This window comes from Cantharellus anzutake, assembly GCF_015039405.1.
Source record: "Cantharellus anzutake strain C23 chromosome Unknown EI90scaffold_37, whole genome shotgun sequence".
NCBI lineage: Eukaryota > Fungi > Basidiomycota > Agaricomycetes > Cantharellales > Hydnaceae > Cantharellus > Cantharellus anzutake.
Window position 1 is genome coordinate 179,730 of NW_024066987.1, and position 20,932 is coordinate 200,661.

Genomic DNA, 20,932 nt, shown 5'->3' on the forward strand with positions numbered 1-20,932 from the left:
ACCCTCAGAGGGTAGCCAAATGGCTCGGACGAAGCAATGGTTGATGCGGAAGGGTCAGCCATGAGCAGAGGGCCAATTCCAGGCTACAGATGATTGTACGTATTATCGCCTCTGAGGGCACAACCCCATCTTCGTGAGTGGGCCCTAAACCCTGGACTGAAACAGGTTGGAAATTAGGGTGATGCAGTCAAGGTCACGAAGTTCTCATTTGGGGGGTGAGCAGGCACATCTCAATCCTACGCTGTTTAGGGAAATAGTGGATCAACCCATTTGCCTCATTGCGCTCATTCTTAGTTGTTCATCGTGGTGCCATTCAGGAGGTGGTGAATGCACAAAGCAGATTAATTGCTGAGGTCAATACAGTGCGCACCTACCTTGTGTTGTTGAATTACTTAAAAGAGGATGGATTGGCAACTGATTGCCAGACAGAGGGTGACTTCTACTGTCAAATGATATTCACTGCAATTGACTGAAAATTATCTCACACGGCATATAGTGGGAAAGCGTGTATCATGGACGTTGAGAGAGATGGGGTGTTTGGTCTCCACTGAAGTAATTTTTTTACCCGTCACTTTCTACAGAAGTTGGACACACTCAGGGCAACGTAACCAACATTTTTGGTAGGGTCGTGATGGGTTTCCATTCTTAGTGGTGATGAGTTTCCTTACCCTGGAAGTCCATGGAGTAGACTGCAGAATACCAATAGGGCCAACCGTCAATCAAAAAACTAACAGGACCAGCCCGAAAAAGACATACCTGACCCGCATTCTGGGCACCGGCTGCGCTTATCTTTAGTGAGGTTAAGCCAGATTGTGTCGTGAGAATCGACTGGGAAACCGGTGCAACCAACTTGTCGGAGAGGAGCCTGCGGTTCAAAGCCCGGAAAGGTGATCAAAAGCATAAATGATACAAATTGAAGGGATGTTGAGATGCCTGTCTTAATAATGATGGAGGTATAGATAAACCCACAAAAGACCTGACGACAATTGGATCTGCCTTGGTCCCGAGTCGGGTCACTTCCAAAGGCTGCATCTCGAAAACATCAACGCCATCCATATGTCCAAGGATCTGGAGACGCTCAAGACCGGTGGCTTGGTTTTCATCGGTGGGGACGGTACCACGGGGAGCTCCATCTCCCAGGAGGGCTGGCGGTGGATGATGGCCGCCAGCATACCTCTGAAGACTAGTGGAGAGGTGACAGACAGAAACCGCACGAGGGTTAGCGGAGTTCGCGCGCGCCACGGCACGAGAGCTGGTCACAAGAGTGCGGAACATTGTCGATTCACCCAGCGTTTGAGTTGTTGCGTTTCTGCGCGAGCGGCAATTGGCGATTCACGTGCTCTCAGTACATGAATCATTGATAGACACTTCCTCGTGAAGCTTATGTACAAATTCAAGGAAGTAGAAACATATTTTGTGGAAATTTGCTAAAACACAGATGGGGCAATTTACGTGCTACTACCAGCCTCTCCATAGACTCGTCTGAACCACTCAGAGTATGAGATGACAATGTTCCAGGACCTGCCAGACATGCAGGCTAAGTCAATTGCTCCATTGTGCCGACTTATTGTGATGTATTTGTTCCGGGAATGTGGCTGGCCAATTCAATTGATATACAGTGCAACATCACTTGCAGGCAGTCGTAACCCGCCCACGTTGAGTCTCTTCCTTCTTCACTACGCCACGGCGCACCCCAACATATCTAATTATGGACGGAGAGGAATTTCCTGAGGCTCCGAATGGCTCAAGTACTCATACTTTGTCTGCGAGTTTGAAGCGCAATTTTGACAGGCTCACCGCCAATGGGGATCATGCCGAAGCAACTGGTTCCAACCTCCACAATCCTGATGCTAATGCAAGCGATAGGAATGGAAATAAGAGACTTCGTAGTAGTTCTCCTACAAGAGCTCAGGGACATGGACAGACTTCAGTAAGATTGCCCCCCCTATCCTCTTCAGCGCGCCGTTGACACATTTTACTCGCTTCGTGATAGCTGATGGCGCCTTCATCACTTGCCAACGTTTACAACACATCTCAACCGTCCACTATGTCATCGAGCAGGGTTCTCGATGACGACGGATCTTCCAATTCCACAACACACACGTCCATGCTTTTAGATGCACCCGTATCTCTCGCCACATCTTTCCTACGGCCTCGTACAGGCTCTGAGACAACTCCCATATCCACGGCTTCTGGTCCCGCCGCAGTCAATGGGAGTGATCGCTCAACTCCCCTGCAGGACAGATCATCTTTAACTCGCGACGAATGGCAAATAACAAATCGCGATACAACGGGACAGAATCGTACGCTAACATCAATTTCCGGGCCTTCAATCCTCCAATCGCTTCCGAATGCTTCCTCGTTGTCTGGCACGCGGCAGGGCGCAACTCAGGCTCAGCTGGACGCATTAGAAACTGTTCTCGCAAGGTCGCGCGATTTTCAAGCAAACGTTCAGGCTATCCTTGAGTCACCTGTTAGTGCCCAAGGCGTCCGGCCACCAATCCCCACACGTGGAGCTACAGGCGACCCTTCCGGGACCACGTTGCCACGTCGCCATACCACAACCCCTCGGTGGCCGGAGCTTGTGCCAATAGCTCTTGACAGCCCTAGAAGCGTCCTCATGTCCTCTGTAGCGTATGAATCTGTGGATAGCTCTGGAAATGAAACGGATGCCACGGCACGTGTCCAGACAGCTGAGACGTCTGCTTCTGAGCAACCCCTAGTCCCTAATTGGGGGAGCCGCTCTACTGGGCCGTCTATTGCTGCAGTCGAGCATCCCGCAGCAAATATCTTGCATAATGGGTCCGCACCTGTTCTCCCGTTCAGATCACACCCACCGCGAAGGATCGGGTCGCCTCCGACAATGGATTGGTCACAAGTTCCTGCATCCGCTGAGGTGAGCTATTGTCCGGTTCTTAGAAACATTTATGTAATTCTCTAAGTGCGCGTGCTTTCTCAGACTCTCACCTCAGCAGCATCAACAATCGATTCTAATGAGGCATCGGAATCAATGTCTCGCATGGCGACTCCCCCAACCTCACCGAGAATGGTAATGCCCGTTGAAGAGCGTCGAACATACCAGAATCCCAGGTCTGCAGGTACAACTAACTCTAATTGGAGAAGGCTTGTCCCGGTGCCAAACTCACCCGCCCTGAGGTCAGATCCTGCCAGTGTGGATGTGAACGCTGGTAATGCCTCTGATGGATCCTTTTCATTTCGGCCTCAACCCCTCCCGGGTTCAGGTCCGACAGCGTTGAGCAGAGGGGGATTGGCACACGGTCCGCCCATTATGTCCTCGGGGGTTCGTTCGGGGACTCGGAGATCTTCCCTCTTGAGGAATGTGATAGAGACATCTCCTGTCCCCGATCAGTTCCGGAACCACATAAGACTCGAGGATGGTGACTCGTTTCATAATCCGTTCCCACCCGCTTTGGGCCCTGTTGCATCTCGATCTCAAAATATCCCCTCACCTAATCGCACCAATAACGATCCCCGGCAACTTTCCCACTCATCATCACTCCCTCAACCTAGACTTCCACAATGGCAACGAAGGCTCGCACCATATCCGCCTCAGTTGTCACAAAGGCGAGATTGGTTGCATGAAGGGCCAGTTCATGATCGTACCCGCAACTGGGCCGATTCCCTGTGGTCACCTGGTGGTGAAGACTGGGACGATCCGACCGGGAATTGTAAGTAGTTGAATACCAAAACGCATCAGTAGCTAAAGCGGATAATTTTAGCTTTCCCGGATGATATCGCGGATGATATGACCACTTTTCGTGGAGGTATGCAGAATCCGGCTTTTTCATCGCAACCCTGCACTGATGGGCATCTTTAGTTCGCAACCCCGGCGAACGCTACCCCCAGGCAAACCGTATTCCTTCTGTAGGAGATACTGACGCAGTTGACGTTGGGCTGTTGAATGATCTTTCGGGGGATTCTCAACACAACTCTTCCTCTCGACCATCGCCTTCTTGGGAACAACCGGTGGTTCGCCCTGGCTCCTTCAATTCATTCATTGCAGACTCACTCAACCGTCAGGAATGGAATCCTTCGCCTTCTCTGATACCTCCGCGGATACGATCCGACGGTTTATCTACTGTTTACCGCCGATCACAAGCGATCTCTGGTGACCGGAGGACTAGAAACACTTCAGACGAAGTGGTGGCTAGCTCCTTTGAATCATCAGGTGTTGCTACTCCAGTTTTCAGAGATCTCGTAGACATGCCGGGCGGTTCTGGGCCTGAGCCCGCGAATGCCCAGCGCTCACATCGTCAGCCACCAGGGCTTCTGCGTCGGCTGACTCACAACGCGGGATTGTTCCCCCCGTTCACTCGTCGCGCAGATGAGCCTCCGGAAGTTTATGTCATTGCGCCCTCTGCATCACGCGAAGAAACCGTGAGCTTCATTACTTCTCTCGTTTCGACGATTTGATTTTGACCACCCCCAAGGAATCTTTGGATTTATCCTCAATGGATCGTATGAGCACTATCAGCGAGTATCAAGCGTTTGTTCGACGCATTCAGCGGATACGGAGTCGACTCCACCAACAGATGAATAGTCTCGATGGCGCTCTACGCGAAGCGCGCAACAGAATTGACACCTTGCAGGACAGCATTGCGATCCCTTATGCCAATAGTTCCAGCTTTCCACGAGGCGCCTCCGAGAACCCCCAATCTGGTTTACTGGGTGCGCCTATACCGTACCCAAGCAGTAGACAGTCGACCCAAAACAGGAATCTTGGTGTTGCTCAACAGATGAGGCCTGAAACGATGCGCGATTCGTCGAGGGATGTCCAATGGAGCCCTCAGTACCGTCATCCACCGCCACCACCCCCCTTCCGTGTGCATCATGCAAGGCCCGCTGTTGGGATCCGCCGACGCACGACGACAGTGGGCGGATACGATTCTGTCATGGGGCACTCAGATCGGGAGATAGCGATGAATGGGTTGCGCGGTGAGATGACAAGCGATTCGGATGAGGAACCCTTGATCGACCTATCGGATGGGTCTAGAGAGCGAGACACGAGGGCAGACTATCTGGAACGCCATCGTAACCCTCCAGCAATGCGGTCACCGAGATCGTCTGCTTTTTGGGAGGCGTCCAGGGGAGGGAATTTGGCGCCATCATCGTTTCGCACCCAGTCACCATCTCCCACTGCCTATCCACAAATTTCTGCCGGCGGAGGCGCAGGAATTGGGCTGGAATCTTGGACGCTCGGTCCCAGAGGTCGAGTTAATCATTCTGGCCGACCTTCACTGTCAAACATGGGAAACGGAGCATTCGGCGTCATACGACGTCGCATGGGAGATTACATGGTGAGATGGTTTTACGGAGCAATTTATTCCTATTCTCATGGAAGCACAATATGTACTAGTTCGATAGCGAGATAGACAATTCGTACGAAGGTCTTCTGCGCTTGGGTGAACGCATCGGCTTCGCAGGACCGCAGCATACGCCGTCATCGATAATCAACTCGTTGCGTAGAGGCATCTTTAGTGGATTCCCGAACCCTGGCAATGAGACTCGGTGTCCAATATGTCTCGACGATGTAGGTCCAGGATCCCATTTTTCTCGATGTGGTCAATTAATCATTGGTATTGCAGTATCTACCGGATGTTCAGGTACTTGCCGCCTATCCATGCAACCACTTCTACCACTCTGAATGCCTTGAGCAATGGTTGCAAAGCTCTCGCTCATGTCCAAACTGCCGTACAAGGATCCAACCCCCGCGTTCACCGACAACCGCTTTTGCTCGAACGGAAAACTCGATCCCTTCGGCTCCACTTAACACAAACTCACTGGAGCAGCCTGTTGCACATGGTGGGGCCCCAGGTGGGCTCCGAGAAGCAATGACTTCTGCTGAAACTCAGACTGAGTCTATGCTTGGCATCGAAAATCGGGTCGAAGAGATGTAGATCTAAGAAAATGTGTTCAGTTTATCGATGGGAAATGGACAATGATATGCTTTTAGGCCCCTCAGAGGCACTTTGGAGACGTTGAATGCTTGTCCGCACAACCCGCCTGATTCCTCCCTCTTTTTCTTTATCGATCCTGGTGTTATGATCGGAACGCGGAAAAGCTCTATCTATTCAACGACAGACTGAAAACCTATCAACAACTGAGGCCCATTCCTTAAAAAGCGGTGCCCGGGGTAAAGCAGAGCAGAATGCGGCGCGTCGCCCGCCCGACATGCATCAAGTAAATCATATCCGCAGTCCCACATTCATGTTAAAATGGAAGAGGCAAAACATGCTGAATGTAATGTTGGGCACCTGGGCCGAAACGAGATCAGAAATCAGTCGAATTGAAGGTCTCACCCCGTGACAGTGGTATTATCAGTGAACTAGCTAGTCTACAGTCTCTGCAGTGTCATCAACATCTGCATGCGAAACCTTACGGAGTCTGCTCTGATTCTTAAACATGGAGGAAGCAATGAGAGCAATGGGAAACTGGAGGTAGGGTTCCATTGGTGACTCCACGTCTAGACCCAATTGGACAACTACGGTGGCTACCACACAGAGTAATTGGTAGTGTCCGCGACCGCACAGCATATACCCATCTACTGTCACCGCAGGGACCAAGGCCATGCCAAGGGCACACACCCACATCGAATAGCGAGACTTCTACTCTGAGATGACCGTATGCCCGTGTTACATTTAATCACCGCCCTTGATGCTTGGCAAGCCACGTGCTAACGCACTGCCAACAGGCCCAAAAAATACACCGTCTAGATCGGCAGGCACTGAACAACCGATCCCACCAAGTGTTGATGAAGGTTCGGAGAATCGAATGAGACAACATGTCCGATATCAAGCATATACGTCTTCTCCCTCAGCTGACCGCAAAGCGAGTTAGCCAGTGAACTCCATAAATCGAGATAGCGGGAAGACATAGCTGCCACGCTGATACGCAACAGAAAGTGACGCCAAGTCATTTTTGATGGCGTCCATGGCTAGAAGCATCATGCTGGTGGCCATTAAAGCTGATCTGCCGTCCTCGCCATAAGAGCTGAACTTTGGTGGTTGGTGGAAATGCCCGTAAGACCCCAGCATCTCTCAAACTTCTTTCCTTGCCTCTGCTTCACTCTTCTTTTCTCCTGCGCCGGTCGCAGACTAGCTTCAAGATTAATCAAATCAGTATTACGGGTACACGTACCCGGCTCCGACTCTTCTCTGCATCTCCGCTCGGTCACAATGTCTATTCTCACCTGAATGGTCATTGCTATCCACCTATATTGGCTGCCCCATTGATATGAGGGTACATTGGATTTTGGACATTACTCCAATCATTGAAGTCTCGGATCGTTTTGCTTGGCGGCGCCGATGGGCTCTCCAGGGCCGAGCGGCCGGAGTGGCAAAGAGCTTCCCTATGCTCTCCAGGTCAAATAGGCTCAGAAATCGCCCAATCCTATGCTGCTGCGCATGTTAATAGGTAGGCCGCCGTGAGAGTTCCACATTAAATGTTAAAAGTCATTCCTTCCGTCCGTTACAGATGTTCAGAGGGGGAAAGGTGATCGTGGCCCTGTTTTCCCGTAATGAACAAGACAAAAATCTTGGAAGACGGCTATTGCCAATCGCTCTGGGAGCCGGAGGGGCCCTCCCTTCTTTTTTCATTTCTCGCCGGGCTGCTCCGGTGTGATGGCACGTAAGCAACCGGGGCCAGACACAGATGCTCGGGGCTCTTGTGGAACACGACGAGAACATTGGGAAACGATTATTTTGGCTGCGAATGGAGCCGCGCTTCCTTCCCAAACCAACCCCATACGTTTGCCGAGGATGTGCACAACGTAACAGTCTTGCAATCTATAAAATCAGGTAGCGTTACTTAAACTGGACCAAGGAGGCTATTCAAGGCCCACAGCAAACACGTTGAGGCGACTGTTTTCGTCAGTTTTGGACGAAGGTGGAGCCAGGCTTCCCTCTATCATCAGGCTGCTTCAACAATGTGACGATTCGTGAGTGCAGCCCCTCCACGGCAAGACACAGCTTTACGCCAATATGAAAACGCCTACAGCCACGCTGGATTGCAGCAGAGAGGTTTTCAGCGGCAGAAACAAGCAGCTTGCGCATGGACACTGCACAAAATGCAATGGCTTGTGCGCTCAACAATGAGCCTCAGCAGCAAGCGCTTCTAGGCGCAGAAGTGGTAGTCGTATCCATTATCATTCCCTTGATTGAATAATTCTTCTCCCCACCATTCAGAGTCACTGTCTGCATTAGGGCCAAGCATGGATCGGCTCGAGCATGCAAAAGGACTTCAGAATACCATCGAGTAGTCATGTAGGAGCTGGGAGCTTGAACAGTTTAGGCTGCGAGAAGCGCTGCAGCGGGATAAGAGTAACGAAGAAGCAACACGTATACTACCATATGGAATGATCGACTGCTTGCAGGATCGAATCAGAAGCCTGACTAGATTGTCATGATGACAGCGTGAACAGACCGGAGGCCAAATTGAGCCTGGCTGAACTCAGCACTGAAGCTGTTCCACAACACCATGTTGGTGTTGAGACCCACCAAAAACTGAAGACCGGTCCATTCAAGCCTTCCTCAAGAATGACCAGTGGTCTAAGTAATTGTTCGAGGGTAGAACCGAACAAAAATGGTCGCAACGCAAACCTGTCCATCCGCCCAAGGTCGCGAATACGAAATCAAACGGTGGCAGTTTGCCATCCACACGAAGGAGTCAGAGACATGGTCCAAACACAGACGTTGGTGAGGTCACGTGAACTGTACAGTTTTTGAGTCTTGTCTTTATTTCCGTTGTCCCCTTCCACCTCTCGGCATCATGGCGTCCGAACAAGTATGTGGACATATTCGCCTAGGAGAGTGCGAATGAACTGAGAAACGATATGCTTTTCGTTCTGCTTGTAACCTCTAGACCGAGAAAAGTTACCAGAAGCAGCCTATTTTCCAAAATGCTAAGACGCTTGGTCAGTGCTCATGAACATGCCCAGTAGTCTGGCATTGTTACACCGAAAGCTTTTACTGCTTACTGATGTTATATGCATGCTCCAGGTCCAAAAGTCACTAAGCTTAAGCGGTGGTACAAAAATGTCGGTCTTGGCTTCAAGGTTCCACCCGAGGCAATCAACGGGACCTACATTGGTTCGTTCCTCCATGACTTGGCGAGAACTTGAGGCACTGACATTGATACCACCTCTGCCTGTCGGAAAATTTGTTGTTCGCCACCCTTGCGATCAACAGACAAGAAGTGCCCATTCACTGGCAATGTCTCCATTCGTGGGCGCATCCTAACTGGGCGGGTCGTGTCAACAAAGATGCAGCGTACCATTGTCATCCGTCGGGAATATATGCACTACATCCCGAAGTATAGTGAGCCTCCCTTGGCCATTCTGCATCCAATTGTTCATCACCATTTCTAGAGCGCTATGAAAAGCGCCACACTAATATTTCTGTCCACTGTTCGCCTTGTTTCCGTGTGGAAGTCGGTGACCTTGTTACTGTTGGTCTGTACTATTTATAACATGTCAAGGACAAAATTCAGGCTAATTTTGAACTCAGGACAATGTCGACCTTTATCCAAGACTGTTCGATTCAACGTCCTTGAGGTGAACAGGAGGAAGTCGGACATGAAAGCCTTCTCGAGGTTCTGAGAGAGTGTGTTGCACGAAAGGGGTGATTGATTGTTGTCCCATGACCTCAGTTGGTTGATCCATGCAATCCAATTTTCTATATTTTTCCGACTGTCACAGCCATGTCCTTTATGCTGCATGATATTATGTGCGCTATTTAGCCTCTGGGAATGTTGTGTACCCATACATTTTTATGCCCCCTTCCTATTGGGAGCTGATTTGGAGATCTCAGATTAGAAGTTTACTTTTGCGGCAACTCGCGGCGTTCGAAGGTGTGACACCCACATCGACAAGTGAAACAGGCTAACGTCCACACTGACACTCGCGTCCACCACGGGGCGTCCAGCGAATACAGCGCTGAACGTGCAACTAAAGTCGGCGCACAAGTGGGCGATCCTGTTAACTCCCCTTAATTCACTGACAAGTCAACAACTCGTTTGGGAATCTCTTGCGTAAATGGGTCAGACACCATCCAGGAAGAGGGCCAAGTCCGGTGGTGACACTGACAGCCCACCCGACTCTGTGTCCTTCAAACATCAAGAACAACCTCTTGCTGACACACTGAGCAAAGCGGGTGGCCGCCCACCCTCGCGCAAAGCTCGTGGGTTTGCTGGAAAGGGCACACGAGATCCATCTCCTTCACCTCTTCACGTCAATGCCGCAAACTTTCCCAACGATGATGATGAGGACAATGTACCAAATATTTCCGTTCCTAATAGCAATGGATCACATTCGGTTCCTATCCCTACTCCGGATGCTTCCAGGCTTGCGCGAGGTTCCGTGAACCAGACGCCATCTCCATTTCCTCCATCCGCCGATACTAACCAAAACTCAGACCCCGCGGGTGATGTGTCCTCATCATATGCAACAATCCTATCGAATCCAGCAGGCACGAATCATGGTGCTCTTGGACTCAGCGTTGCGCCAAGCACAAATGGAGAAAAGGTCCGGTCCATGGACATTGACGATATGATCAGCCGGCTGTTAGACGTAGGCTATAGCGGGAAGATTAGTAAGTCGGTGTGTCTTAAGAACACCGAAATCACCTCCCTTTGCATGGCTGCCCGGGAGGTGTTCCTGTCACAACCAACCCTAATTGAACTCAGTCCACCCGTGAAGATTGTTGGAGATGTTCATGGTCAATACACCGATTTGATACGATTGTTTGAGATGTGCGGCTTTCCACCGTCATCGAACTACCTCTTTCTTGGCGACTACGTCGATCGGGGTAAACAGAGCTTGGAGACTATCTTGCTGTTGTTATGCTACAAGGTCAAGTACCCAGAGAATTTCTTCCTTCTCAGGGGTAATCATGAATGTGCGAACGTCACTCGAGGTACGCAGGCTCATACTTCCCGGATCTCGTTCATGGGAACCAGTGACTGACCGATCGTGACACTTGACACACAATGATAGTGTACGGTTTCTACGACGAGTGCAAAAGACGGTGCAACATCAAGATTTGGAAAACATTCATTGATGTCTTCAATTGTCTGCCTATTGCCGCCGTTGTTGCTTCCAAGATTTTCTGCGTCCACGGTGGTTTGTCACCATCTATGAACTCGCTGGAGGATATAAGGCGGATACAGCGACCAACAGATGTGCCGGACTATGGACTGCTGAATGACTTGTTGTGGTCTGATCCGAGCGATACGGCTGCAGACTGGGAGGAGAACGAACGCGGAGTTAGCTATTGCTTTGGCAAATCAATCATCAATCAATTCTTACTGCGGTACGACATGGACCTCATCTGTCGAGCGCATATGGTCGTCGAAGATGGGTACGAATTTTGGAATGACCGGACGCTTGTTACTGTGTTTAGTGCGCCAAATTATTGCGGAGGTATGGAGTTATTATTATCTCGGTTTGACTAAACCGCCAGTGATATTGGTTTTGGGCTCTGGTAGAATTCGATAATTATGGTGCTTGTATGAGCGTGTCAGAAGAGTTATTGTGTGCATTCGAGCTACTGAAGGCGAGAAACCCAGTCTGTCTCTCAGTTGCCATTGTTGACGCCTATCCATTGTAGCCGCTGGATGACGCTGCTCTACGGAAAGAAATGACGAAAGCTAAACGGAAGAGGTACGCATCTTGTCCATCATTCCCAACTTTCGATTCAGTTAATCAAACTCGCACAGTTTAGCGGTGACCCCCGGTTAGATTAGTTGCCGCCAACGCATTCATCCCACGTCACCAGCATCCACCCCCTTCTGCACCTTCTGATTGCGTTACATTCGTCCTTTACACACATCCAACATCTTCCATACGCCGTCGAGGCATCCCTCACTACCGAATTTACCCGTCATGCGGACCTTCGTCCCAGCTGACGTCCATCGAATCGAATCTCATTTTCATGGTTTACTCATGCAATGATATCCTCTTGTTGCTATAGCTCATTGGTATGAACCATGCCTTCCATTTTTGTTTGTTTTGTCTTGTCTTGTCTTGTCTTGTCTTGTCCTCTTATGCGGATATCTATATATTGGGCGAGGGTACACATAAAGTTTCCCTTGGGGTGTAATTCCACTCGAACTTTGTTCTCTTGAAAGACCAACCTTCCTTATCCTATCAGTCTCTAACTGAGATTTCCCCCGTTAGCTTCTCTTTGGTAATTGGACCACTTGTACATAATTTGATCCTTGTTTCAAAAGCATTCTCTACATTTCAATAGGCTCGTCTAACAGTATGCTTACAGAATAGACGTATATACGATGCGAAGTGGTCCTGGTGGAAATGCAAGAAACATGCGAGTGGTGCAGAACAAAGAACGGGTTGGGTTCCAGCCAAACATAAGGTGAGGGTATAAAGGGTCAGTTGCATTCAGTCAATGAGCGTTAGCCGAGGATCCATGCCTCTCGCGGCTCTTAGGTTGACGACGCCACCAGCAACGCTTGACATGGCATGTGCATAGAAGTACGCGGCGTGGGACATGACATTTTGTTCGAGCAAAGCCAATACATCCGTGACGAGCAGTGGCCAACCAACCAGCCGTCGGTCTTCGGGAGTGAGGAGGTCCGAGATGAGGATAGCGCCATGCTCACGGATATACTTCAACGCTTCTGGATCTCGCTCATCGGTTGCGATATAAAATTTATCGTCTACTCGTGGGGGTTCTAACTTGCCAAAAGCCTCGTCAGGTTTGACGTTTGGCACGTCATACGTTCCCCAATGAACACCATCCTTAATGAGTTGACGAATCAACGCGCCACCATTCGATAAATGCTCCTTTATCCGTTCGAGGTGCTTCTCGACTGGTCCTTCCATAGACCACCCAAGTCTGACGACTAACCGATCCGGAAAGCTTGAGACATTTGTTGTCACAAAGGATAGAAAGAACACTTACAGTCGCCACGTCGCATATGACCAGCAAGCCACATTCGTCCATCATTTACTTTCCTCATACGCTCAGCAATGATATCGGTCACCTTAAGAATTGACGGTATTGGTCTCATACTGTGAAGGACAAGATCCGCAAAATGTGCGCGAGCCTCTGGAGTTGTAAACCGGAGAGCACCCTAAGAGAAGATTAAGGAACCAGTAGAGACATGACGGTAGAATACAACTGACAGGTTTCCGACTCAAGTGAGTCTCGCCCTCAAGGAGCAGGACGTCTTCGGTAAGATGATCGTAATCGTCGACGAGGCCCTTTAGAAATTCCCGTCGAGTGATTTGCTTCAATGGCTCAACAGTACTTTTCAGGAAGTCCATCCGTGCACTGTATCGGAATCAAGTCAAACATCAAGATCTTTGTGAATCAAAAGGAAGTTGCACTAACTATCCTGCGAAGGTATGCAAAATCGCCCAGCCTTCCTTCTCGAGCAACTCCTCCAGTTCCTTCTCACTCGTCCAGCTCTTCAGACCGTTCTTCACCAGTGCCTTCTCTGCGTCATCGAGCCTCATTGAGAAACTGTTCTTGTCCAGAACGTTCATCAAAGAAGTGGTGATGATGGTTGTTTCGGCCTGCTCCGGAGCGGGCTGGAGCTTGTCCACGCGGATGACACCAGATGGATCGTACTCATTATTGGGAATGACAGCGAGAGAGGGCTTTGGGAAAGTGTCGTGATACGCCTCACGTTGCCAAGCACCATTGGACCATTCCTTGTCCGGGTCCATGTTGTGTAGTTTGAGATATTCGCTTACTGTGATAACGGAGTAATCCTTGCGAAGGTGGTCAAGGTCAAGCATGATGTCAATAGGTATACGCCACCCCCTGAGTTACGTAGAGAATTGCACTGAGTTGCTGACGGACCGACAGTTCACAGTTCGCTCACATCTGTTTCTCAATGGGAAGCTCTCGCCATTCGCCCCAGCCGATCGCATCACCACGATTGACCATGATCGCAAACGCGGCACAGACGGTGCTGGTGACAAAATAGGGAACTTCAGAAAGCAGAAAACAGTTGAATAAATACTTCGGCGGACTTACATGTTGTGCTCGCAGGCTCGTGCATAGACAAAGGAAGGGAGTACCAACGTCCGGTTAAGGAGATGAGCGTGTAACACGCTAGCCTCAACAATATACCGCATCTACGAGATTTTTCCATAAACTGAGCTGATATGCGAACATCTCGGGAAGGCTCACGTTATTCCATCCAAGTCCCAAACTATAGTCACGAGCATAATATCCCTTCGTCTTGGAGACCATTGTGCGAATCCGCTCCAATGTCCATTCATCTTCGTCTGGTGTGATATACTGGCCCAAACCTGGACGAGTATAGGGATGCGCCGTATCCGTCGAACAAGGACCCGTTGACGGCGGTTGATGCGTGACAATGTCAGTGGGAGATGGTGCGTCCACAGGACCGGGTTTAGGTCTTCCCCACCATTCTTCGACTACAGTACCACCTGTCGGGACAGCGCCAAGTCCAAGCAATAACAGGTGGAAAACGATCCCACTCGCCACGGCGGTCCCGATAAACGTCAAAAGACGTGTCCGGTGACTTGAGCGGGACATCCAAGGGACACTGGGCTTAGTGGTAATTGGGAGGTCATCTGTTTCCAGTCTCTGATACGACATGGTGAAGACGAGGAGATTGTGGGAAGTGGACCAGGTAGCGCCTTCAGATAGTGGCTTGACGATGAGGAGTAGCGAAGGATGGACCAAGCTCGTCTTTTGCGACCAAATTGGATTCAAGAGTTCTTAAAGAACAACAAAGAGAATACTGTATTAAGGAGAGTATGATATGCACACGTCGCTGAAGGTCTGTAACGATGGTAAGTTCTGAGAGGAACCGCCACAGCACCGGTTTGCTTCCGCCTCTGCTGTTCAACTTCCGGTCAGCGTGCAGATCTACTCCTACTTATCGATCAGTGCTGTGAAGGAATGGCCCTAAACGTGACGATTATCGTTGCTGCAACGCGCTCCAATCGGATAGGTGTCTCGTCTCAAGGTCTCCCGTGGCGCTTGCCTCTCGAAATGGCATACTTTGCCCACGTCACTTCTGGGGCCCCGAAGGGATCCATCAACGCGGTCGTGATGGGTCGAAAGACCTGGGAATCTATCCCATCTAAATTCCGACCACTAAAAAATCGACTGAATTTAGTGATAACCAACCAACCATCTTACGATTTGTTGCGTATACTAATGGCCCTCTGTAACCACCGTATCCTGGCTGATTGAAACCCGTGCACCCATGTGATTAGAGGCCCGAATGCTGGAAGCGTCATCTTGGCGCACTCCCTGGATGAGGCATTGAAGAAAATCGATCCGAATGCATCAAATCCCCAGCCATTGCAACAGTCTTTAAATCGCATTTTCATTATTGGTGGCGCTACGATCTACAATCAGGCTCTCTCATCATCATCCCTAACTCGTATCCTCCTAACGCGCATAACAGAGCCAGATTTCGACGATTGCGATGTGTTTCTTCCTGAATTCCGTAATCAGACAGAGGCAAATGGGGAAAGGATCTGGACACAGAGCACACATCAAGATCTTGTCGACTGGGTGGGCTCAGACGTTCCAAAAGGGAGCCAACAGGAGAAGGACGTGGAGTATGAGTTCCAGATGTGGACGAGATGAAGGAAGTTGATGACCAGCCGCAGGCGACAACGTGGCCCATCTCAGCAACGACGAACTAACACCACCGCAGTGAGGTTCGCGAGATGGCCTTTTCAATATTACGCAGGACGCGAGGCGGTGTGTTTAAGCTGCACATAACATACCCAACGTCGCCGAGGGTTCGGTAGTGCATTGTATATTGAGAATCCGCGCCATCATCTTTCATTGCACGCCGCACTCCTTGCATGAAGTGCTCCGCTGATGTAGCTTGATAACCGCGCGTGAAGGATTCATCGCTTGATTGAGGGTCGTGAAGACGGAACGCAAGAACGGTGCCTAGCGTCATTACTTCGCGAATTTGAGGGCGGCACGAAAGTTCGGTCACAAAGCCAGGGTCCCACAGACTCCAAACCTTGGGCTCACAAGACTCCATAATTCCGCCTCGGACCTCGGGGGGTCTAGGGTCCGAACGGGACGACCACCGAGTCCTTGCTTCCTTCCAATCTTTGCTATTTGAGACAATATCCTCGATGAGGTCAAGGGACGCATTAGCAATAGCGCAGCCAACCGGATGGGCCGTGTAACTATGTCCATGAAGAAGCGCTTGTGGCTTTGTATCACCCAGAAACGCGTTATAGATGCTCTGCCGAGCAAGCGTCACAGAGAGGGGAACAACTCCACCTGTCAGAGTTTTAGCGTGAATGGATATATCGGGCTCTACTCCAAGAATATCCGACGCTCTGAGGAATCCGAGTCGATAAAAACCGACAAACACTTCATCAAAAATGACAGGAAGACCATGCCACTCTTCGGAAAATTCAATACTTGCGTTCCGCTTAAAGTCTGAAAGTAGAGGCCATTCTGAGCGTACCGTTGTTATCAGCAGTCGTTGGAAAAGGGGATCCACAAAGGTCATGCCGCCCGCTCCCATCACTAACGGCTCGATGAGGAGAGCACCAAATGAACCGTGGCCTAAGGCAAGGCTTGTCAACGTAGTGCGAATGCTCTCCAAGTATAGCTTTGTAATGGGGGAATCCACACGACTCTGCACATCATACACCCATTCCAACGCGGAAGCCACTGGGCCATCAAACCTGAGATATATCGAAGAAGAATCTTCCAGCACCCTGACTTCATAGCCCAAGGATGACTTCATCGTCCTTGGCAATGTCTCCACTGACCGGAAGGATGAAGGAAGTGCGATGACAAGCTTTCCGTTTCTGATTGCGACCTTCGGAGGCTGGATCCAGGACCCTCGCTCGCGATGCCATTCCACTGAGCTGTTGTATACACCGCCTTCACATGCATCCATGGCTCCAATAGTATCCCCGTGATAGGAGCCGCTTATGCCTATTACGTGCATTTCCTTCCCTTTCCATGGACCGTTCTTTTTCAGCTTCTCATAGCGGAGAGCAGCAGCACGCATTGCCATCTTCAGTGCAACCTGAGATGTGTCCAGATATCAAATATATGCGGGAGGTGTTTCCAATTTTTACGATTGGATTGTAAAGAAAACCAACCTCTGCAGCAGTCGACCCGTTGTCAGAGAAAAATACTTTGTCCGCCCATCCTGCACCAGGTCCCCTGTGTAAGAGCCTCTCCGCAAGTTGAAGAGCTGGCTCATGTGTTGCTGATGGGAATATGACGTGGCCATAACGTCCCGATGCGCGAGCCGCAGCAAGGGCAAGTGACGGATGAGCATGACCCACGGCTTGGGTCCACCACGAGGCAGAGCCATCAAACCGCTGCTCGAAGAACGAGGGGATATGGGATTTCCAAGCTCCTCTCAAGGGCGGCGAGAATGGCTGAGCCATGCTCATGAAATCACCATGAGCACTGTCAATGATTGCAATATCGCTCTTGCGCAAGCCTTCATGTTGAAGGAATGGCCACCAGAGAGCATCAATCGATCGCTGCGGCATCGATTCCAACTTCTCCAGCCGTGCAATATGCTTAGTGTCCAGACTTTTAAGAAGATCTGACATGGGTGAACTAGGGGATGGTTCGTCTGCCAGCTCCGCGTAATGCTTGTCAAGTAGCGTGACATCCTTGCTAAGAATGTCCGATCTGGGAGGAGGTGATGGGACAGAGAAAACGTCCACTTTCTCCCTTCCTTTTCCATTCTCAAAGTACTCCTTCAAATACTCCCAGTTTTTGTAATACTCATCTTTGAAGACCAGAATTGCTTCAATCATGTAGCCTCTGAGAGTGAGGGATTCATAGGCAGATATGGTGGACGAAATCCCTCCTAAACGGGAGTCCCCAACCAGAAGTGTAGGAAGAAAGAGGGGTCGATAAGCATCAGCTTGAGGCGTACCGGAGAGCGAAGGGGAGTGTACGCCTAGACACGGTGTGAATACACGAGGTAGCACATCAACCAACTGACAAACCCCCGGCTGTTTCAACAAACAACCACGAGAAAGGTCCACTTTGGCTAGCCACTTCTCTAACATGGGTTGAAATCCGTTTGATGAATTCATCCTGTGAGTATTCATCTTGGCCTCCAGGCTGACGCAGACGCAACGGATTGAGTGGGTGGCACAACACAAAAATTTGCCGCGGAAGCATGAACTCACGACGGGTCTTCCTCTTGATACGGCTGCTTGCCGTGCATTTGCCATCTTTACTGCTAGATGGGGGCTGACAGGGTCCTGAAGCTGGTACAAACATGAAGTGTATATGCTCGAGTGATGCGGCCCTGAAAAGCGCTTCACGTGTCTATCCCTCGTCCACAATGCACGTCAAGACGCAAGTACACTCCCCAAAAATCGATCTCACCGATCGTCTGCTTCGTCCGGCGGCCCGGTGCTACACGGTTTGAGATAATAGACCCCAGACGGTGCTATCTCCGGGTTGGGGGCTTCGCTTTCTAAGTGCTTAATACGGGCGGCTGCACCACGCACAAGAGCTGTCGCAAATATCGTTTTTCCCACATCCGTATTTGCCCCAAAAAGTTGGTAAATGCGAAGATTGCGATAAAGGAGACCCATCTCAGGGGTTCGGACGAATGGAAACCATGCACTAGGGCTTCAATAGGCTAGTGTGATGCCGATCCATATCGGCCGGATCGTGCGAATATTTGCGCACTCTCTTGTGGCCCCACAGCATAGCTGGTCACTGCCCTGGGTGGCAACAGGGGCTGGTACGCATTTAATGTCCAGGCTAGGGATGCTCATGGCCTGGAGCCGTGCGGGTATCACTGCCATTGAACTAGCTTGGACGGTACTTAGTTGTTTGGGCAATCAATCATCTCGGTCGATTTGCCTTCAACTGACTTAGTATTATGAATGCTGAGACGACTTGAAGGGCAACCATAGCCTCTTTGATTCAAGATGCTTCGCTTAGCAGCGATGCTGATGCAGACCCAACTCGTGCGGTGCCATCGAACTCGAAATTAGGCTTGGAACTTTAGCCCTATGAACACAAGTCACTCTCCGCGAAGCTCTGTCCGTTGTCCATCCGATATGTCCATGAGAAAGGGAAGGATACCTGGCAACTCATGATCAGGCCGCAACGCAACTCCCGTTTGTTTCCACATCAGTGGCAGTCTGTGGTATGCATACGGGGGAAACCACTTCGACCGGTACCGTCTTCCTTGATCACTGCTTCCTAACGGACAGCCGGTTTTTGGCCGAGATATTTCACCCCGTAAACTAGCAACCAAGCTTCATCGCACATCACATCAGAAGCCTGCATGGGACCAGTCTTAAAGGGAAACAACGGACATACTGATAAGAAAGGAACGGTTTCAACTTCCATCGGCTCATCAGCCTATCACCAGCCCTCCCTGAACCTCCCTGCAATTGAGGAATAAAATCTACCCGGAAAATCCCTTAATCCACTGGCGTGTAAAACACGGTATTCATGCACCTTTCAAAAGGACTTGCTTTGATAAGGGACGGCAACGCCAACCAAACAATACCGAACGGGTGGCCGTGGTTGGGAAGCTGCTTGAGGGGCAAGTCCAAGATAATTGCTACTTCGAGCGAATCGTTATCACGCCAAACCCTTCATGTCACCAATGCTCCAAAACTGATGTATACGCCATGTAATCATCCAACCAACATCATTCGCATTCAGATTACAGCTCGTGCGAATCCCGTTTACCTGGTGGCCGGCAAACAACGTTCGATTCCATTGCCCTGAATCCGATGTACCCTGACTACCCCGGATGCCGTGAACGGGTCCCACAACGACGCAGCTCACTTGCACGACTCCAGGCAGCCCAATTATCCGTTACACCACGGGTGCACTTGGATCCTGGATCCTGAGCTTCCTGATATCGATGCGATGCTGAAGAAATGGGAGCCCGGCTGATCCCCGAATCAGAGGAGGTCGCAATCAACTTGGATCAAAAACATGTGCAGAGCGCTTCTAAGCCCTACACAGCTTCCCTAGCGTCCCTTTCTTAATTGAAGATCATCCCCTGGGCAAGCCACATCATTTGACCAACCACGTATCACACTAGCTAGCTTACCTGCATGACAGGATAAACCAGCTGCCCACCCAACCCCGGACCCTAGCTTACAACGAAGAGCCTTGTCAATCAGAAACCCTCTTTGACAGGTCTTCCCCCCTGTACAGACTTCCAGCTGAACATCCTCCGGCGCACCGGCGCTTACTGCAGCTCCCAACAACAATATATCGATATCACCCAAAAAACCACCCCCCATCAATTGAACGCGTACTTCGTTCCCCGCTCATAAATCGATTTGCAAGAAACCCAACCCCCGCTCCCACCTCCGCAGCGCACGGTCAGGGTTCAATGGTCCCACAACCTGATCCACCGCTATCCCATCCCACAAAGGAAGGTTCATCCGAAATGGCAAAAATTGTAATGTCATCCATTCCTCCCCCTTGCACTCTCAAAGCAGCAAGTATCGTTCTTCAGCACAAAGGGGGAGGATTTGATTTCAATTGAAAGTCAGTGCATGCATGTTGCTTCCAAATTCGAATTGGCGCAATAATATGGTACATGCACAAGAGCCTCGTGTACAACTTGTACGTAGGGATGGGAGCAAAATTATATGCGGCCCCTTAACACATTGCTTTGCCACGATATTACCAACAGTGCTCTTATCCCTTCCTCCCAATAAAGTGGCGCGGCATCTTGGGGCCGGCCGACCAAGCTGGGTAGTCGACGGCAGTAAGCGCAACGAAAAACTGTACGTGTGCAAATCATCACGAATCAGTTTCGATAGCGAGGCGAAAAGAGAGGCTCTTACTTAATGATTGCTTGATATGTTGAACGGGATCCCAGTACTTTGTAGGGGCCCCAACGATCGAATCGTGCTCGGACCCAAATCCTGCCTGTACACGCCTATGTAGATGAAACG

The 20,932-nt window shown here is 50.3% G+C and overlaps 8 protein-coding genes across 8 annotated transcripts; 5 read left to right on the top strand and 3 right to left on the bottom strand.

Annotated features, from left to right (window-relative positions):
• Positions 1-433: 433 nt before the first annotated feature.
• Positions 434-1,190, bottom strand: EI90DRAFT_3065657 (Zncox4). The gene is made up of 3 exons (XM_039060892.1): positions 970-1,190; positions 757-865; positions 434-689 (listed from the first exon to the last, which is right to left on the bottom strand). The coding sequence occupies exons 1-3, from the start codon at positions 1,054-1,056 to the stop codon at positions 646-648; spliced, it is 240 nt and encodes a 79-aa protein (XP_038913992.1). The 5' UTR covers positions 1,057-1,190; the 3' UTR covers positions 434-645.
• A 412-nt stretch (positions 1,191-1,602) lies between these two features.
• Positions 1,603-4,719, top strand: EI90DRAFT_1601552 (uncharacterized protein). The gene is made up of 6 exons (XM_039051953.1): positions 1,603-1,930; positions 1,994-2,896; positions 2,960-3,689; positions 3,741-3,785; positions 3,839-3,990; positions 4,042-4,719. Exons 1-6 carry the CDS (start codon positions 1,709-1,711, stop codon positions 4,432-4,434), a joined length of 2,445 nt encoding a protein of 814 aa, XP_038913993.1. The 5' UTR covers positions 1,603-1,708; the 3' UTR covers positions 4,435-4,719.
• Positions 4,720-5,380: 661 nt separating this feature from the next.
• EI90DRAFT_2926656 (uncharacterized protein) lies at positions 5,381-5,918 on the top strand (the record flags this gene model as incomplete). The annotated part of the gene is made up of 2 exons (XM_039054921.1): positions 5,381-5,551; positions 5,607-5,918. Coding segments are annotated over 2 exons (483 nt in total), but the record flags the coding sequence as incomplete, so codon positions are not given.
• Positions 5,919-8,776: 2,858 nt separating this feature from the next.
• On the top strand, positions 8,777-9,719 carry EI90DRAFT_3065663 (putative RPS11B-ribosomal protein S11B). Its single transcript, XM_039060893.1, has 6 exons — positions 8,777-8,802; positions 8,881-8,932; positions 9,018-9,107; positions 9,207-9,335; positions 9,386-9,469; positions 9,525-9,719. The coding sequence occupies exons 1-6, from the start codon at positions 8,788-8,790 to the stop codon at positions 9,614-9,616; spliced, it is 462 nt and encodes a 153-aa protein (XP_038913995.1). The 5' UTR covers positions 8,777-8,787; the 3' UTR covers positions 9,617-9,719.
• A 622-nt stretch (positions 9,720-10,341) lies between these two features.
• EI90DRAFT_1600735 (Metallo-dependent phosphatase) lies at positions 10,342-12,085 on the top strand. The gene is made up of 5 exons (XM_039051951.1): positions 10,342-10,931; positions 11,012-11,437; positions 11,494-11,570; positions 11,625-11,677; positions 11,734-12,085. The coding sequence occupies exons 1-5, from the start codon at positions 10,550-10,552 to the stop codon at positions 11,753-11,755; spliced, it is 960 nt and encodes a 319-aa protein (XP_038913996.1). The 5' UTR covers positions 10,342-10,549; the 3' UTR covers positions 11,756-12,085.
• Positions 12,086-12,415: 330 nt separating this feature from the next.
• Positions 12,416-14,549, bottom strand: EI90DRAFT_2926732 (uncharacterized protein; the record flags this gene model as incomplete). The annotated part of the gene is made up of 7 exons (XM_039054926.1): positions 12,416-12,879; positions 12,939-13,110; positions 13,163-13,310; positions 13,371-13,805; positions 13,867-13,956; positions 14,022-14,122; positions 14,178-14,549. 7 exons carry the CDS (start codon positions 14,547-14,549, stop codon positions 12,416-12,418), a joined length of 1,782 nt encoding a protein of 593 aa, XP_038913997.1.
• A 369-nt stretch (positions 14,550-14,918) lies between these two features.
• On the top strand, positions 14,919-15,617 carry EI90DRAFT_2974554 (dihydrofolate reductase; the record flags this gene model as incomplete). Its single annotated transcript, XM_039055811.1, has 2 exons — positions 14,919-15,171; positions 15,241-15,617. 2 exons carry the CDS (start codon positions 14,919-14,921, stop codon positions 15,615-15,617), a joined length of 630 nt encoding a protein of 209 aa, XP_038913998.1.
• A 55-nt stretch (positions 15,618-15,672) lies between these two features.
• Positions 15,673-18,586, bottom strand: EI90DRAFT_3146192 (pyridoxal phosphate-dependent transferase; the record flags this gene model as incomplete). The annotated part of the gene is made up of 7 exons (XM_039065389.1): positions 15,673-16,641; positions 16,691-16,727; positions 16,778-17,040; positions 17,117-17,937; positions 17,987-18,077; positions 18,173-18,314; positions 18,375-18,586. 7 exons carry the CDS (start codon positions 18,584-18,586, stop codon positions 15,673-15,675), a joined length of 2,535 nt encoding a protein of 844 aa, XP_038913999.1.
• Positions 18,587-20,932: the final 2,346 nt, after the last annotated feature.

Excerpts from the sequence above, each read along its gene's own strand:
- EI90DRAFT_3065657 (XM_039060892.1), bottom strand. The coding sequence starts at position 1,056 with ATGGATGGCGTTGATGTTTTCGAGATGCAGCCTTTGGAAGTGACCCGA. Across the intron at positions 866-969 it reads CAATTGTCGTCAGGTCTTTT|GCTCCTCTCCGACAAGTTGG; the intron begins GTGGGTTTATCT and ends TTTGAACCGCAG. Across the intron at positions 690-756 it reads GTGCCCAGAATGCGGGTCAG|TCTACTCCATGGACTTCCAG; the intron begins GTATGTCTTTTT and ends GGTATTCTGCAG.
- EI90DRAFT_3065663 (XM_039060893.1), top strand. Across the intron at positions 9,108-9,206 it reads AATCAACGGGACCTACATTG|ACAAGAAGTGCCCATTCACT; the intron begins GTTCGTTCCTCC and ends TGCGATCAACAG. Across the intron at positions 9,336-9,385 it reads GCACTACATCCCGAAGTATA|AGCGCTATGAAAAGCGCCAC; the intron begins GTGAGCCTCCCT and ends CACCATTTCTAG.
- EI90DRAFT_1600735 (XM_039051951.1), top strand. The coding sequence starts at position 10,550 with ATGGACATTGACGATATGATCAGCCGGCTGTTAGACGTAGGCTATAGC. Across the intron at positions 10,932-11,011 it reads ATGTGCGAACGTCACTCGAG|TGTACGGTTTCTACGACGAG; the intron begins GTACGCAGGCTC and ends ACACAATGATAG. Across the intron at positions 11,571-11,624 it reads GTGCATTCGAGCTACTGAAG|CCGCTGGATGACGCTGCTCT; the intron begins GCGAGAAACCCA and ends TATCCATTGTAG.
- EI90DRAFT_1601552 (XM_039051953.1), top strand. The coding sequence starts at position 1,709 with ATGGACGGAGAGGAATTTCCTGAGGCTCCGAATGGCTCAAGTACTCAT. Across the intron at positions 2,897-2,959 it reads AAGTTCCTGCATCCGCTGAG|ACTCTCACCTCAGCAGCATC; the intron begins GTGAGCTATTGT and ends GTGCTTTCTCAG. Across the intron at positions 3,991-4,041 it reads CTTCTTGGGAACAACCGGTG|GAATGGAATCCTTCGCCTTC; the intron begins GTTCGCCCTGGC and ends CTCAACCGTCAG.